General features: G+C 43.4%; 5 protein-coding genes and 1 pseudogene across 5 annotated transcripts in view; 2 read left to right on the plus strand and 4 right to left on the minus strand.

Moving 5' to 3' along the window:
* The window catches only part of LOC126557136 (double-strand-break repair protein rad21 homolog), a 435365-nt gene that overhangs the window by 178490 nt on the left and 238353 nt on the right, over window positions 1-18522 (minus strand). The window lies entirely within an intron of this gene.
* Window positions 1-18522, minus strand: part of LOC126557093 (protein Peter pan) — a 326012-nt gene that overhangs the window by 53991 nt on the left and 253499 nt on the right. The window lies entirely within an intron of this gene.
* Window positions 1-18522, plus strand: part of LOC126558385 (uncharacterized) — a 125586-nt pseudogene that overhangs the window by 23384 nt on the left and 83680 nt on the right.
* Window positions 3486-6364, minus strand: LOC126557631 (alkaline phosphatase-like). The gene is made up of 3 exons (XM_050213481.1): window positions 5486-6364; window positions 5243-5423; window positions 3486-4123 (listed from the first exon to the last, which is right to left on the minus strand). The coding sequence occupies exons 1-3, from the start codon at window positions 6362-6364 to the stop codon at window positions 3486-3488; spliced, it is 1698 nt and encodes a 565-aa protein (XP_050069438.1).
* Window positions 11240-12283, plus strand: LOC126558464 (V-type proton ATPase subunit d 1-like). Its single transcript, XM_050214486.1, has one exon. It carries the CDS (start codon window positions 11240-11242, stop codon window positions 12281-12283), a length of 1044 nt encoding a protein of 347 aa, XP_050070443.1.
* LOC126557397 (uncharacterized) lies at window positions 13775-17547 on the minus strand. Its single transcript, XM_050213163.1, has 7 exons — window positions 17463-17547; window positions 17233-17390; window positions 16227-16295; window positions 15842-15940; window positions 15470-15630; window positions 15198-15312; window positions 13775-15124 (listed from the first exon to the last, which is right to left on the minus strand). Exons 1-7 carry the CDS (start codon window positions 17545-17547, stop codon window positions 13775-13777), a joined length of 2037 nt encoding a protein of 678 aa, XP_050069120.1.

An 18522-nucleotide genomic window follows, 5' to 3' on the forward strand; every position in this document is an offset into this window, starting at 1 on the left:
ATAGCATCGTTATGTTACAATATCCAGAACTGAAGAACTGAACATTCTTCAGAATACAAAAAATGTTGTCAAATCCCTCCGGCAGCTTCTACGAAATTAGATCATTCAGAAAATAGATCTGGTTTTTCAGGTCTTTTTTATACGTCCGAATTTTGTTTTAAGATGATGAGAGGGAGCTATTTTGAGAATCGATATAACTCTCATCTAATGGGAAAAATACAGATTTCGTCGAAGGTCTGGTAAGATATTTTTGTTGAAGAGACTGAACGCAAACATAATTTTCAAGAGTTCAATAATCTTCAAGATGACAAATGTATTCTGGAGCAATACCTGTGACTATCTAGGATTTAGTTATGACAAATCTTTCATTGAACTTACTACTTATTCAATTTGAAAGCCAATATTCAATAATATAATTCGAAGAATAATGTTTCCGTCTCATAATAGCTTACGATTGACGCTTCCTGTACCAGGGCGTTCGGGATAATTTTGACAGTCACCTACGGAGAAAGAAAAAAAATTTTTATGGCAAAATTAATCATCGGGGAAATTTTTTTGTTTTAGAAATAGTAGCTAACCATGTATTTTATTCATTTTATTCAAAATATCCGCCCTCGGCTTCTATTACGGCCTCCACCCGTCTCCGGAACCGGGAACAAGCCCTGGCGACAGTTTCGCGGGGTAGAGCCGTGAAAACGGACCTGAGCTCCTCCTTGGTGTTGCTGGAGCAAATAAAATAAATGTTTTTTTCTCTAAAAGGCTTATAAACCTTTCCATAATGTTTTTCGTCCCAAGGCCAACTGGTTGCTCATTTCATGCGATGTGCTCCAAGCAAATTATTTCCTGTCTATGTTGTTTTTAAATATTATTACTGTGGCTGTAATGCAGTCCGTGTTATCCTTCTCAAAGGATATGGTTGTGATTTACAAAACACGAAAATATTTTCGTTCACTTTCTTAACTTATACAAATTGCTAAAAGACTCGACTGATGATCGTCATTATAAAACCAACAGTTGCGCTTTGTTACAGAATTTGAATAATACTCAATTCATTTCTGTTGTTCCTTTTCGGAGTGCTTTTATATTTGGTTTTGGCTAACCCTCGCAATGACGAACGGTCTGCGACCGATAAGTATATGTAGCATAATGATTCTTCTCACAACAAAACCCACCACCACGTGCGTGTTGGTGTTGGTAAGGGACTGACCACGAACGCAAGTGAAAACGAAAGCACAATTTTAATTACATGAAAAGAAATCATCAACTACGATGGAGCGCTTGAGTCCGGTGCCGAGGACAAAAACCCTTCTCATCAGGCCCCCGTCAGCGTCGGTGATGAAGAGATGGATGGATTATCAAAGCCAAAAGAAGAGAAGGATCACAGTATGGGTGAAATAAAAAAAAAAAAAGATTTCTAAATCAAACCGGATCAACTCGTGCCCGGGAGTTTGTGCATCTGTAGACGTTTTTTTTTTTTTGCCTGTTGTTTGTCTGGGTGAGCATGGGGTTGGAAGTTGGCTACGGGCGGATTGCTGCCATCATCTTCGTTTTGTTCGCTGATGACTTTATTTTAATTAAGATCATTAATTATGATTTTTAATATCAAACTTGTGCGCCGAACCATGGATCTGGCCCAGGGCCAGGACGGTGTAGAACTTGAAATCTTCAAGCGCCAAGCCGCTGTTTGAACGCTAGCCGTCATCACCGTTAGCCACCGAGAGCCGTTTGCAGGGGAGCGAAAAAGGAATAAAAGCAGTACACGTTGAGGGTGTCGAGAACTCGAGGCTCACTTCACCCGCGTCTTCGATGGTTTTGTCGAAAGTCTTGCCAAATTGTTCGAGTGCAAGTAATTGATCTTACGCTTCCTCTCGATGGGAAACGCTGAAGGACTCGTCGGATGATGGAGCAGCGATAAGTTAGGCACAATTTCACGTCACTGGAAGGATTGAATTACGGGATGGAAATGTATTAATTTGTTTGCACTTAAAATTCGAGTGGTGTGTGTGTGTAAATATTGTACACAAAGTGATGGCTTCGTGTCTTATTGAAAGCTCGCGTGTTTATTGATTTCTATTGAATGGAATACATTTTTAAATGTTAGTCCTTACCTCGTCACACAGTCTCAGCACTGTACCATAAAAACATAAATTAATTTCTCAAAATAAACCAGAAAAATCCGCCAACCAGGATAGTCTCGCCCAAGACGCTCTCTTTATTTTTGTAGTGAGACCAATCATTTGCTTCATGCTGTGCCCTGACGAATCGGTACAGGCAGCGAGCAAAAGCTTCACAAATGCCAAAGCAATCTGCACGTCTCTGGTACGGATTTGAAACGGCGAACAGCAAAACTTCTGACACGCGCAGAATGATGGATGGAGCGACCTGGGTTGGTACGGGTGGAATTTGAGTCGGATTAGCGGTCAGTTGCTAGACGAACACGTTCACCTAATGGCATGGTGTACACATACTCACGCACATTCCCCGTGCACATCCCCAGAACAGTACTCCACCGATGGGATGGGAAGGTCCATTTGTGTGTTAGTAAGTTCCCTGTTCTAACCGTTCGTTTTCTACGGATGAATTCCCGATCGTCATCATCATCAGTCGGACAATATTCCTAGAAAGTGCACACGACTTTCGTGCACAAGAAAGCATTTAGCAAACGGTGGCTAGCGAATCGATTGATTGCACCGTGTAGCGGAGGTACTTCATTAGGCGATCCTAATTTCCCGCCCCGGTAAAGAAAGTAGTAGCAGCAGCGCAGGCATTCGTCGTAGTGTCGTTTTGTTCTTTGCGATCCCTTGCGTCCCACACGCTGGCGAAGTTTCCGTGTAGGGGTTGGGCCCGTTGGTTGAAGAAACTTTTTGATTAATTACGGTTTCGCCGGGCCTACAGGTGCTCACGGTCAGAGAATCGATTACCGTTCGCGTTGTTGCATGAAAATAGCAAAATGGCGCGCTAGAATAGAAAGTTTACGTTGTTTCAGAATCAAACAAGGAAGCTGCATACTAAGAATCGACGAGAGCGAGAGAGCGCGCGAGAGAGAGAGAGAGAGAGAGAGAGAAACGAATAGAAAAAATGGCCACTGAGAACTGGGAGTAGTGTTTGGTTAGGTGCAATCAAATATTTAAACGATCCCATTGTCCAACAATGATTCCCTTCTGCGGACCCGCCACGGTCCCAGCCGCTTGGTCAAGAATCTGTACCGTGAGTTGAACAACCTCAAAAGTAAAAACTGTCGTTTGTAATCGGTAAAGTTGTGCTTTTTTGTTTATCGGTTGCTCGGTGGTTCATTCACCGGGTTTCACTTCACTTTGCACAGTACCAGTTCTGCTTTCTTGTGAATGGAAATTCATTGGTATGGAGTAGTTGTGAATAATTTCCCGTAAGCACATTTCTCAAGCCGTTACGACGAATTTATTTACCAGCTAAGTTTTGTTTTATTTCAAGTATCCCCATGTGGTTGAGCTGCAGTGCTGCGAATGCTACAAAGTGCAAAATATTTTTGTTCGTAGATATAAGATCAGCATTAGCATTCCCAGCGAATGAGTCAAAGCTCGCCGTGGTTCAGCCGTTCCACCGCGTAAGCGTTCGCGACAGGCGTCTGATTGCTGGAACGTATCTGGACCAAGACAGGCGGCGTACAGAAGTCCGTGCCCGATGACGTGCTGCTCATACAGGCCGCTGAAAATGTGTGCCCAAGGTCCTCTGGCAAACACGGCCACATCGTCGCCACCGTGCGTCTCATCCTCGTACGGTACGGCGGCCGGATATGTGAAGTTAGGATCGTGATAGCGGTCCCGCATGTCGTCGGGATTCCGACGGCCTCCGGTTTCGTAGAAGTGATCCGCATAGCTTGGCCCGTTCGCGTAGGTCAGTGTGAAGAACGGCATCTGGTCAAAGCGCGAAAAATCTCCGGTCGAGAGGATATCGTTTCCTCGCACCGGATATCCTCCGATCGTGAGTGTATGCGAGTGGTCCGCCGTTGCTAGCACCAACGTTTCCGCAAAACCGTTTTCGCCCAGATGTTGAACGGTACGCTCGACGGCCCGATGTAGTTCCACTGTCTCATCCAACGCTAGCTTAGCCAAATTATCATGATGTGCGTGATCAATTCGTCCACCTATTCATCCGCATAAGACAACAGCAAAAAAAAAAAAAAAAACAAAAAATGGCACACACAAAAGCGTTATCTGAAAGTCAACCTCAACGATAGTGAAGTATGTGAATGAATGAGATGCGAAAAGCGCTAGCATTTCGACACGCATGACGTGGTATCGTTTCTAAAACAATGCCCTGATGCTGACTTCTTCCTGCAGCATGAGCATGGGGACTTTGGACGTACATAAGATTTGAAAAATTGAATCACTGCACCATTGCGAAAGCCCCGTTTACCATATGGAAAGAATCGCGGGCAGCGAGACGTTCGGTAGGGTCGACGACGAATGCCACGGGTGAGCACTGCATCAATCACGTCAACATGTCATCACATTGGGCTGTGCTTAGTTGTACATCCTTTGCGTACTGGCAGGCGCAACTCAATGCCCGTGAGCACGTAAACGGAACGTACAAAGGAAATGAATCGGTCAAAGTGTTTCGGTAGCGGAACCGGTTGGGGGAAATGTTTAAATGGTTTAAAGGCTCTTTATCGGATAAGCTCTGGCCATCAGGGAAATTGGTGTGCTCTCCAGCATGCAGAGATGTAAGCGTTCCGTTCGTACGAAACACACACTTTTTGTCTGCGTGATTGCGTGAGATGGGAGAGAAAAAAAAAGGCCGGTAGGCACAAAAATGGGTAATCGGTTCAAATTGAAAGCATCCGGTTCATAGCGATTACTACAACTTCAGTGTGTTGTGAATCCATATGACTGTAAGTCTGGCTTTGGAGGACATGAACAAAAAAATCATTTATAGTTAACCAATTCACCGTGAAGTAAGGCATTAACATCCGGCAGAGGTTAACTGGGCTAAGGTTATGTTAAGTATTATATTAGATACGCTGCAAATACGCACATTTTGAAATCAGCAGTGTGAGAATCCGAATCGAACACGAATCGACATGGATGAAATGAACTAATTAAGAACGTTAAAAATAAAATTAACAGGAAAGACCGTCTGCAGCACTCACAAATGATCTCTCACAAAACATGACATCCGTCTTGTTATCAAGAAACTAGGCATCCACTAACTTGGATTATGCTTTGATAATTAATGTATGTCAGTGTAACCCGATTGCACCTACCTTCTACCAGCAACAGATAGCCACGATCGTTGCGTTGGAGTATTTCTAACGCCTTGATTGTCATTTCTTCCAGCGAAGGTTCACGCTGCTGGTCCGCCAGTAGCCTGTAAGACATGTGGTTTCCGCTGAACAAACCAAACAATCGATCCACCAGCTCGGGCTGAACAGCAAGCAGCCCTGCCTGTGGAACATTCCGATAAGGTGTTCACATTTGCAGTGAATCAGGCGGGGATTCATGCTTACCCGGTCATGTACGAACTGGCCCCGTTGTTCTCGAGCTGCCGTCCGATCAATCCACTCGTTCACAAGATTGCGACCGTCAGTGCGGCTTCCCGGTGCGCCATTCCTATCGAGCGTACCAGTCGGATAGAAGTGTCTTGAACCACCGCCAAGAGCAACGGTAAGGTTCGTCCCGATGTCGCCATGAATCAGCTGCGTGGCAATGTCGACGCAGCCCGGTGGTAATTCCGTATCATCTTCCCAGTAGCGTGCCCCGGAGACGGCATACGCAACGGCGGGCGTTGCGTGGGTTATGCGTGTATTGGTGACGATACCCGTCGAGCGACCATCCTCCTGGGCGTGCTTCAGTATCGATGTCAAACGGTTCGACTGCTGCAAGCTGAGCGGACAGTTCCTTAGTGGCACATGACCACTGACCCCGATGGTACCATAATTGTTCTTCACTCCGGTCAGGATGGCGGCCGCCGTACAGGACGAATCCGACACCTGATAGTTAATGCAGTACGTCTTCGCGAGTCCCGTGTGGGGAAACGTTTCGAAGGAAAGCTCCAGTTCCTCGCCGCCCATGTACATGCGTGTGGCAGCGAGTGTCGGTATTGACAGGCCGTCTCCCAGGAAAATGATTACGTTTTTGGCCACGTTGAGATTTTGCTTGCTGTGCTCCAGTTGACGACGTAGCCGGGCTTGTCCAGTCGTTTGCCAGTATTCAGGATCCTTTTCTCTGGTGGGTCCCGTAGGTGGTACCCAGTTCGGGTTATCCATCGGATGGGTCGGTCCAGAATTTGCGATGGTTACGAAGGCTGACAATGGATTGCCGGTCACTCGATCCACCGTGACATGTGCACAGAGAGTTGCGAAGAGAAGCACGCAAATTAGAGCCATTATTGCGGTATCGGCAACCGTTCGGTGACTGACACAGGCATCTCGATTTTGAGTGGTTTAAGGTGGATACGACAATTTCTACCGCACGCGGTCACTAATTGTGTTTTGTTTCGTTCGCCGAAAAGATAAGAACGCGTACGCATTTTATCTACAAACAAAAGATAGCTGTAATGGGAGAATAATCCGTGAAGAATAATTGCATCTGGATACGGCAGGTGCAGTGTGCCTTAATTCCTGTTCGAATCTTATCTAATGATTACTGTTTACTGGTGCAATGTTATTTTATTTCTTTTTTCATCCACTTTACTTACAGATGACAGTATCGAATGCAACACACGTAACATTACGAAACGTGGGTTTTAATTTATCCGGCAACTTTACTTGCGAAGTAACGGCGGATGCACCGTCGTTCTACACGGGAGTTGCAACAAACGTGCTGACGGTGGTGGGTAAGTAACTTTACCATTTGTCCTTTTATTTCAACGAATTTGTGTGGTTTAGATAACGAAAATTGAATGAGTCTTTTAAACGGCCTGATGTCAATACCAGCGAGGATTTATCAATGAAGCTGTTATCATTTTAAGTGGGGAACAACGATAAATGGACACGTGTGGTTTTCATTTTTGGCTCAACAAATGTGTCTTCGTGCCTGACTCTGATTGTCTTAAAGAATGCTTCAATGATCGTAAGCCTATATGGAATTAACTATAATGTAATTAAACTCGTAGACCAGAAATATTACAAAACAATTTGTGAGAGAACGGTTTTTTGAAAATAAAGGTGAAAGGTTCAGAGCTGCGCAACTCGACTTACTTAAGCTGTGCAACTTCTCTGTAGTTTTGTTATGCTGCAGAAGTCTTCGACTGATCACAGACTAACACCATGGTCTGTGAATTCATTATCCCCGACATGCTGACTTGTGCCATTTTAAGGACATATTCAATCCAGTTTAGAAGCCTATTTTGCATACTTGGACTAATGCATTGATCCTCGATATCGATCATGGTCTAGCGTTGCCTGGTGGACGCATCTACGCCATCACTTCAGCTCAGTTCGCCTAAAAGAACTTAATGGACCAAGCCGTCTTAAGCCACCTGCGCCCAAAGGTTAATCCGCCACTGGTCTGGACAGTCCCACATTAGTCCTTTACCAAAGGTTTCCTCCAGGGTGTATTAATGAGGGGCCTTTATTTCTTAAGAACGGCCTGGCCGTATTGCTTGACTTATGAATACCACGTAGTGAGTTTAGTCAGTCCTCACTACGGGTGGACGGTCCGGATGGGAATTGAACCCCGGTCCTGAGCTTTGAAGACCGGCGCCGCTGTCGCCTATACCACCGGACCGGCCCTAATGAGTGATCTTTGTTTATTCTAAATTTTCAACATGAAGAATGGATCGTGGATCATGCGAAACTGACACCATTAATAGCTAGAGTTTTTGGAGCATTGTGATACGATTTAGAAACACACTTGTTCAGTGTTTTTATACTACATAAATCTCTTCTGCTGGCGCTACTATATGAAAAGTTCTGGATTGTTTAATGGATGGTGATTCAGTTGGGGCTAAATCAATAAGTCCTGCATACGGACGGCAGGATTCTATCGAGCTTCTACCAAGGACCAACTATGCGTGGCTCTAGTGGAAAGTCGTGCCTTATTGGAATCTTATTCTATTATACGTTAAAATAGCTGTAATACTAGAATCTAAGTAAAAAATGAAACAATCAGTATCATTTTTTTTTCGTCGAGTTTGCTATGTCGTCGAGTTCAACGAGTTTGCCATGTATAAATAAAAAATTATACGATAAATATTTTATATTTTTTATATAACATATTGAACAGAATTGTGAATTTGGGATGGACGCTGCATAATTAGCTTTTCGCTTAGTGGATTAATACGGAAGAGAGTGAATTTATTATTCGTGCCGGTATTTATAATATTTGGTTGAGTGACTCTGGCACTCACTGTCTGAAACGTGGAGAAACTTAACGAAACCGATCGTCCAGTCGGTTTCCTGGTCGCTGTCACTTGCGTTGTGTAAACACATATTTTTATAAGATATTTTTTGTAAAATGTTTGTTATTTCTATTTCTAGTTTGATGATGTGAGTAAATCAAACACATTTTGCATAAAAGAAAGCGCAGAACCATTATCGATGTTTTCCCCCAGAACAACGTGTTACGAAGCTGCCATTTTAAGATTTAAGTTTAAATTTGGAACAGTAGAAAAAAGATCGTTGGATAACTTTTAATTGCATTCTTGGTGCATTTCATTTTGTTCGTTTGAACGTCGTACTTGACCCCTGGGATGCAGTATGTACGGGATAGATCACACAACAAAGTGCAGTTTAATTTCCTTAAAATCTTCCGCTCGAAATATACATTTGCTGGAAATATTTCTCAGGTTCCTTCTTGCTATGGAACTGGGAGGAGAGGGCGCGTATGGATTGGATGCAGAATAAAAGTAAAACGAAAAGCAGCAGGTTTCCAGTGCTATCACGTCTTTGACGAATGAAGCATAACGGAATCGTGCGCTGTGTTTGCATTGGGAGCTACCAACAGCGGCATATTTACTTTACGACTTGAAATGTTCCATTAATTAATTTCTGCCCGCGATCCCTTACTTCCTTGGTTGGCGCGAAGTCCTTATCGCTGTAAAAAAAAAGCGCACCAGCAATACTTCACTTTAGATGACTTGCATCTGCACAGTTTAAAGTATTGATTAACTTTAGTAGGGGATGATACGAATTTGTATTCTCTTACTCCAAAGCCATTCACGATTGGGAAGCGAACGATTCGTGCCGCTTCCTGTGACAAGATGAAATACGTATTAACTGATGTGAATCGTCGTAACTTAAAAATAAAGAAGAGGTATGCGAATGAGTCTCCCGAGTTGCATTCAACGATACGCTTGATGATCACCACACCATACCACAATGGAATGAGTCTTAGCCGAAGGATATTGGATCCATTTGCTGCCATCTACCAATCGGTGAGCATTTCATTCCATGTGTTCTTAAACTAACCAACCAACCAACTAACCAACCATTGTACATACCTGCACTGCGGTGCAAGTCATCGTGCTAGGTTTTGGATGGTGGTCTAGAGACGAAAATGGAGTGCAGTTTTCCCTACTTAATAAATTGCCTTCGTTTTGGTTGAGGATTCGGTCTCCGTGCACTGTCTGCCGTCTGCAGTGCGAACAATTTCAGATCCGAGCGATCAATTCGTTGACGTCAAGAAGTAAAGCCGGAACAGGAAGACACATCATTCACGAGATTCGTACCAAAGCAGCACGTACCGCTGTGCTGTGCTGCTCCCGACCAACTTTGCCGGCTGACATCATATTTCATCGCGGGCTGGGATTTCATCAGGCTTGGGCGACGCATTCAGTCGCAGTAGTTCCGAAGCACCGATCCAACGCTGACCGACCAACTGCTTCATCGTAAAATGATTTGATACGTTGACAGCACCGACGATTCGGGCGGATTCGGTCTTTCATTTTCAATTCATTGCTCACCGCTCGAGCGACGACAGACGACCGGTCGCTAGTTTCGTTACGGCACTTGCCGTCCAATTCGCCGTCGTCAAATGTGCTGGAAAGCGGACGCGACACAAATGTATTTTAAATCGTCTTCGTTAATTTATCAACAGTAGCATAATTTATCATCTTGCGTTGTGCGGTACTTTTCACTAGTATCATAATTAGTTCGCATTAGTGGAGGTTGAGCTATGTTCCGTGTGCATGGTAAAGGGTTCACTTGGTTCAGCTAAATGATGATCTGTACCTTTGCTGTGTATTGCTAAAGTCCCTTTTTCTAAGGTTTACTTGAACATATTTTCAACTTGAATTATATTGCTCAAGAATAAACTTACAAAATTTACCCATCATGGCATAGTTTTTTTTTAAATTTCCAATTGAATAGCGTTTAATTTAGAATTATTTAATATAGAGTATGTACCAAAAAAAGTACATTTTTATAGAAGATTGTTATCTATAGTCTTTGAGGCTTTTACATATGCGAGCAATACATGTTACAGGAGGGTGGTGCACCAGTCCGCACAGCTATTCTGTTGCAGGGAAATTTTATACGATTTCTTGCACAACGCGTTGTGGCCTTCTAGCTCTGCCGATTCAAATCCTTAAGACAAAAATGTTTGTTATTATAGGCAATCGAAGGTGACTGAAAACATGATCGGCATATTGGGCCAGTTCAAGACGACAATTTTTAAGGAAATATTTCAAGCGAAATGTTGTAAACAATTCTTTAAAAAGACAGCAGTACATTCAGATCGAAAAAAATAATTTCTTTCGAAGTTTTTTTGCAAAAATTTACTGAGTTTATAGGCTACACAACCCAAGCATCGACCATTTATTGATTTTGCGCAAACTAAACACCTATCCAGACCACTTCCTGTGCGATCACATACTAAAAAAATTGAAAATCACTCGGCATCTTTTTGTTTTGCGCAATCCATGTACGCAAGCACTATGTTTCACGTCCGCAGCCAATATTGTTTGATACGTGCGCAACCCTTATGTGACGACCATCATCACACCTCATCATCTATTAACCTTGGATAAAAGTGTCACTCAGAATCAGATGTTTACTTTGGCAATTGCCTTGCCAATTCTGAAATTCGGTTTGTTTATCTAGTGTCCCGGGAGAACGTCATCGCGTTATGAAGTTACGCTATTTTATCGGATGGTAGAAACAAAGTGTAAACTAGTCGAAAATCGTTATTATGAACAATTCAAGCTGTGCCATTTAATTCTGTAGTGATGTAAACAAAGCAGGCCATGAATGCAGCGTGTAGTTAAAGTACGTAGGTTCCTCGTAGTAACAGATACTTGATGAGCACACCACTTGTTTGCAATGGCCGGATTCTTGTTTAATATTGACAACGGATACTTGGAAGGGCTCTGTCGCGGATTTAAAGCCAGTATTTTGAAGCAGTCTGACTATCTGAACTTGGTGCAGTGTGAAACGCTCGATGATCTGAAACTTCAGCTGCAGAGCACCGATTACGGGCCATTCCTTGCTAACGAAAGCTCGCCACTTACGGTTTCTATAATCGAAGAACGGCTCCGCGAAACGCTGCATATCGAATTCCGGCACATGCGCAATCAAGCCGTTCAGCCATTAGCCGAGTTTCTGGATTTTATCTCCTACAGCTACATGATCGATAACACGATCTTGCTTATTACGGGAACGTTGCACGCGCGACCTGCTTCCGATCTCATTGCCAAATGCAATCCACTCGGTCGATTCGAACAAATGGAATCCATCAACGTAGCAATGACTCCGGCCGATCTCTACAATGCGATCCTGATCGACACTCCGCTCGCACCTTTCTTCATCGATTGTATGTCCGAACAGGATATGGATGAAATGAACATCGAAATCATGCGCAACACACTGTACAAGGCCTACCTGGAGATGTTCTACGACTTCTGCAGGCAGGTGGGCGGAACAACGGCCGAAGTGATGTGTGACATACTGGCATTTGAATCGGATCGTCGTGCGCTCATCATAACGATCAATGCACTCGCGACTTCCCTGCCCAGAGATGATTATGTTCGGCTCTACCCATGCTGTGGCCGGTTGTTTCCGGATGGTTTGATCGCACTTGGTCGTGCGACCGACTACGAGCAAGTACGATCGGTTGCATCACGTTACTCCGAATACGGCGCACTGTTCGAACAGTCCAACCATCCTGATGACCGATCGCTGGAAGAAAAATTGTCCGCACACGAAGCGAAATTGCACGCGCGCAGCTTTATGCAGCAGTTTCATTTTGGTGTATTCTATTCATACCTAAAGCTGAAAGAGCAAGAGTTCCGCAATATTGTTTGGATTGCCGAATGCATTGCACAAAACCAGCGCGGTAGAATAGAAAATTATATTTCATTGCTATGAATCTACGGTACTTCGGTGAGTTTTACATCAGTACTTTGTTAATACAGTCTACAATAGATTTAAATTTCACATCAAGTTTGCCCTGTTTGAATATCCCTGTATGATCGTTTTTCGATGATTCAAATTGTTCCAAAATCAACCTGGTTTTGTTGCTTAAAATATTTTTCTTTTGTACTTCATAATTTTTCATACATGCATCCCACTCTCTGACCGTCTGTTCACATGGTCCCGGCACTGTGCTTGATAGCAATTTGTTCATTCATTGTGTTCCGAAGCTATCATCGTATCACAAATGTACTTTTGTGCGTTCCGGGGTGGCGATAGCGTAGCTTATATTAAATGCTCACAAAACCCTTTTTGCTGGAAATTTGTGGCACATGGGGAAAAGAACACAAACAATTGACCCAAGTCCGTGTCCAAAAACTGTACGGCAATGGAGCTTACCCCTGTGGCGGTTTCGGAAATGACAGCATTACAGCAGCTGACTTCCGTCCGGTGTGGTAGAGAATTTTAAATCATGCTATGCATTTCCCGACAACATCATTAAACTTTTTTCTTTGTGTTCCGCCAGACGCTAGATTCAATGCATTGTTTCGAAGGGATCCTCGGTTGTTTTTTTTTTAACAAGCGAGTTTTGTTTTAACCCAACCTGATTCACAACCTGCATTGTTTTCTGCGCTGTCCCTTAGTGACCTGAATCAGTTTTGCCTGGTGTGTCATTTTCTGTTCCTTTTTTTAATTTATGGTTAACGCAAAATTCGGACCCAGGACACATATCAACATGCGTTATTTGTCGTCTTCGGTTTGGTTTGCTGTCCATCGGAGAGCAAAAAAGAAAGAGAAAAAATAAATGTGGTTGCCGTTTGCCATTGATCGAGTGAAGTGAACGCAAATGTTGTTTCTAGGAACGACTGGCTACAAACATCCGGACAAACAATTTGGTAAGCTCGCAAACAAACAGAAACTCAATTTTAACAGATTCGCTGGTTTCAAAATGTGTTCCTTGGGAGCGTATTACGAAACGAAGCCACTCAAAATCCTGACAGCAAAATGTACGAGCAAGAAGAGAGTTTGAGGATTCGCTGTGATGTGGGAAAATGTGTGCGTTAAGTAATTTCCATTCAAAAAAACAGTAAACCAACCTGGCCCAACCAACGGAGTTGTTGAATAGGTTGTAGGGTGAAAAATGAAAAATGTCAGCTACTGATGAAAAATGATGTGATAAATGTATTATGAATTGCGGGTACGAAAGTACGATTCGCACGTAAGATTTGGAATTCGGAAGGCTTTCGTTTGTCCCGAAGGCCCATTGATCCCGTTACTGCAGGGCAACTTCACATGCATCGCTCCTGGAACAAGTACATCTTATGCTGCTAATGGTTGTGCAGTGCCATGATAAATGATGTTTGTGGAAATTGTTGTGTTAAAAATATCGCCGGTTATCTTTTTCCTTTCTCTCCCATTCGATTTACTTAATCCGTTCGGAACAAATTATTCAATACGGGGACATAGAGCCTCGCGGAAGTTGCGTGGATAGATTAATCCATGCTGTTCTGCAGCTCGCTGTGCTAGATAGGCGAGAAATGCATCCCTCAACTTCTCGTCCATTGCACTTCCGATGCCTGTTATCGGCGATATTTTGCATTTGTGTGTGATGCGTTGATCATCCGATGGAACGAGCGGTATTTTACGCTGCACACAGGCAATTTCGATTGGATCAGTCTGTGTCGTACCTTCGCAGGCCGTAGGCAGAAGGGTATCCATTGAAGGTGTCGGCAATATTGCACTCGGTTCGACACTCTCGTCTGCTTGGTCATCCGCATCTTCCGAAGGCTCTTTAACCGGTGGTACTGGCGGCACCAGACCAATAATCATGTTGTCCGATATTTTTGCCTCCAGCAAATTCGCATCAACTTCGATACCACTCTCACCAAAAATACTGAATATTTCTTTCTGCTGTGGTTCATTCCCGTTCGCTTGTAAGGCGTGCTTGAAGCTTTCGCTGACGAAAAAGTTGTATAGCTCATTAATGTCCTTCACTACCAGTTCACGGCTTTCCGCTTCCTTTAGGAACGATTGAAGTTTCTCATGATCGGTGGGTGATAGAAACTCCTCGCTGGAGTGTGATTTTTGCTCAAGAAAGTTTGCAATCGAGCCCACCGACAGTTCACACTCGCCGTCAATGATAGCCTGGTCGATGGAGCACACCACTTTGGAGAGGATTTCATTCGTAATGAACGCGGCCGAATGTGAGCTGACGCTCATTCTTGCCCGGAGTGTAACGGGCAGCGAGAAGCTGGATTTACGACGTTCTTGTGCAAACGACGCGCCGGGATCGAGCTCGAACGTGTCTTCGTAGATATTCTCCATCGAATAGGCCGAGATAGAATCGTCCGAGATAGAGGTTGAGCTTTGTTCGACATAATTGAACGATTTTGTGCGTGAGCAGTCTCGGGAAAACAGATACAGCATTAACCACGGTGGTCCCATTTCCTTCAGCAACTCTTGGCGTTCCTGTTCCTTCAGTTTGCAGTATTCTTCCTCGCTGATGGATGCTTTAAGTTCCTCGATTTGTTTGGAACGTTCTTGTGTGCGTTCCAGGGCAGCTTTCGAGAGGTTCGTTTCACTGACCATCGAATTGACCCCATCTCCACGGAACCGTCTCAGCAGGACTATAACACTGTCAAAGTCTGGTGCTCGTCGGAGAACTTCATGTGCGTCGGTGTCGTCGCCGAAAAACTTAAAATCAGATTCAAGCCTCGAGGGAACGGCCGACGGGTTTGAAAGTTGATCGTTGTCACCGATGTGGATGTTTTGAGATAGCGCAGTGGCATGTTCATGCTACAAACAAAAAAGTTAAACCAATAACAACGAACAAGGAAAGGTCAGGTACACGGTTGCGAACTCCACTCACCTCTAGCGTGGCACGGTACTTGTCAATAATGGCATTTTTAAATGAAATTGTTGACAAAACTTTTGGCAGGGTGGGCGGCATCTGTTCTTCCTCCAGCGCACCGGTATCCTCGTCACTTTTTGCATGTCCACGTTCATGCATGGGACGATGGGTGAATAAAGGAGTTTTTGTTATAGCAGTCAGTTCTAGCGATGTCGAGTGCTGCCATAAGCGATCGGGCAAACTATTGCTACTACTTCTACTTTTGTCACTGCAGTGGTAACATAACTTACAGAACTTTCCTTCCGTTCACAAACTTTTGTGCGGAGCCGCAATCCAAATCGGCCACAGCGAGAAAGCACTCTCGGAACATCCAAAACGGTATCGACGCAGCGCCTCCCTCTGGATCCTCGGTTAACATTTCACAGATCATTTCTGTGGTTCTCGCAAAGTCCTGGGGATTAGTTGGTGAGAAGGTTGGCGAATGTTTAGCAAGTCAAAGCAAGCGGGTGAGGAAAGAAGGGGAACGGAATCCGCACGAAATGGCAACACTCTCTCTCGTGCCTGAGCGCAGATAATTGAGTGTCTTCGGTACCATTAAGGGACCGTCATTGCCATCATCCCCATCGTCGTCTACCGTCATCTATCGTTCGGCTGCTACTTACCTTACACAGTTGACCAATGAAAACGGCAACTACCTTCAGCCAGTGTAGCTGGGACCAATTCAACATCCGAAGCAGTGACAGAACATTCAATAAGTCTTCCTTTCTCGATACCGTCGAACAAGAGGACGAAACCGAGCCGGGAGGTTGCAAGTGAGGAGATTTAAATTGTAGAAAAGATGTAGCATTAGATTGTGTTAGTAATAACAAGGTAAACGGGAGAAAAAAATTCAATATAACACAACTAAACCAAATCGGTGTTCTACATGCTAATATAAGAAACATGTTTATAAACAACAATGAACACACGAAACATGTGTGTCTGTGTTTACGAATTCAGTGTTGTTTTTGGAGCTTACAAAATGACCAATAAAACAACGGTTCTTACTTCCGGAAGACATAAACCTTCCCACTTCTCCAAAAGGATCCTCTTGTGCACGTAATAACCTTTACCAAGCTGCCAGAAGTTCTCCCCGGCACGACAGCGGGACGATGGTAAACAGTTGTCCATGGTATTCAGAATACAGAAAATGGCACCGGAAATGTAGAGCATGGAATGAAAAAGAGATGCAGAAATAGAGACAAAAAAAAAAAGAATAATGTGAGAGTCTAGTCTAAGATAATAGAAAGTACAAGCAGTCGAGGACCCGGGATGATGCGGTTGTGTGGTTTGTGAATGGACAGAAAGCGGTAGAAGCAAGTGGAGTAGCCTAGTTTTGCATTTTGTTTGCACAATACTCTACGCTCACTTGAAAATGGGCTCTTGCAAGTGTGCAATGTAAATCGTTGTTGCAGAAATGTAATGAATTTGTAGTAGTGGCTGTTTTTTGTGGTTTAAAAAGCACAAGTGCCACTAAAGTGCTGTCTTTAGCAGTTAGCTGTTAGGGAGGGAAACACAAAGAGAGCGAAGAGATCTGTAAAAAAAACTTCTTGAAGATTTACTCGAACTGAGTGTATAAAAACTTAATCATGCATTTAATTTATAGCTTAGTATAGCACTGTGCATAAAACGCTAACGCAGTGTAGATGACGACGCTAACGGAGGAGAGCGCATTCAAAAGACTGTACATAACAGAAGGGTGTGAGATCTGAAGAGTGAACATCGCAGAAAGGTCGATTAATTCAGGCAATGTTAATAGGACAATATCTTTTCGATAAGAAAGTGAATGGCGAAAATTGTTCAGATCAGGAATGATCCGGAAATTGACGATAAATTATGAGAATGATTACAAACATCGTTAGCCACTGATAAAAATCCTGGCTCATAGCATTGTACGTACTCAACTCAGAAACAAATCAGAAAATGTAGCTAAACTATATCCTTTGGTACAAAACTACATTCTTTCTAAATCAATATCTTTGAAGTGTGAAGGTTGTTTCAAGTCCACCTTTACCTGATCAATTAGTACACGAACGATTCCGGCGGTCAGGGTTCCACAACGCTCTGGCGGTTCGTAGCGCGATTTTACCGGCGGCTGAACGCTGAGCGCCAAACATCGGAAATATGCTGCGGACCAGCGCAATAAATCAAATGGCTGCGTTCGTATAACCGCTGTGGGAATAGAAATAAACGATGTTACCGTTTCTATGTGTTAGTGATAATATCCGACACTATTTAACAAACCTTTGGCATACTGCTTGAGCGTAATGTGGAAATTTTCTGGTATTACAATCTGCTCCGGACAGTAGATTTCTTGAAGAAGCACCATTTTCGACGTACTCTACCATGCGCTCACGGGAAACTGCAAATAAGCAAGCAATCCTTTTGTGTTTTCATCCACGCACTTGCGCCATTGCCTACTACTACTCCAGCAAGCGAGCCCACCAGTTTGTTATGCATCGAAAATAAACTCCCGTTGCTACGAGTTACGACGTACATACATTACTATTCTAAAGCGTCTCCTAGTAAAGTGTGTGTTGGTTGGTTTTCGGGTAGGTTTTGACGTTTCTTTTTGTTTGCTGCCTCGCTACACCTCTTTCCAGAATTGCCTCACTCACCGCCGACCCTGTGGACGGAACACACCAAATACGACCCCGGTGATATATTGCGAGCCAACTGTTCCACGCCACCCTCGAAACCCGGTGCCACGATAACGTTTCTACTGAACAGCATGACGGTAAGTACTGTGCATGGTTCAACCACATTTATGGGTATTTAGGAGGATGCTTCCAGACGGGCAAATTTGGTTATTCATTTAGTGCCAAAGAAAGGCGCTGCGGGTATTTATGTGAGGTGTATTAATAACAGTGCTTAATATCGCTCTCGTTGATTGATATTTTTGTAAAGGCAAACTTAGGCCAGATTTGGAATTGCAATGGAACTGTTTATCATCACCATTAAAAATTACCCATGTTTTATTTAAGTAAATATTATTTGGACACACAAAATTAGTCTTTACCACATTTGAAAACAATATACCTATCATACCGCTATTAAAAACGTTGTTGCAATTACGAACAGTGGTAATATTTTTTAACAACAAATAGTCGATGCTTATCGCTACAAAAAGTAAAAAAGGAATATCCAAATGGTTTTAATAATTATAATAATAAAAATAATTATAATAAAAAAATTTATAATAATAAAAAAGATAGATTAGTGCCGCCTAGTGCGAATCCACCCCGTTGTATATGGACTTTCATACGTATCAAATAGCTATCTATTGTGAAAGGCGTAGCGTGGG

Source organism: Anopheles maculipalpis, chromosome 2RL (assembly GCF_943734695.1).
Source record: "Anopheles maculipalpis chromosome 2RL, idAnoMacuDA_375_x, whole genome shotgun sequence".
In the NCBI taxonomy this organism is placed as follows: Eukaryota; Metazoa; Arthropoda; class Insecta; order Diptera; family Culicidae; genus Anopheles; species Anopheles maculipalpis.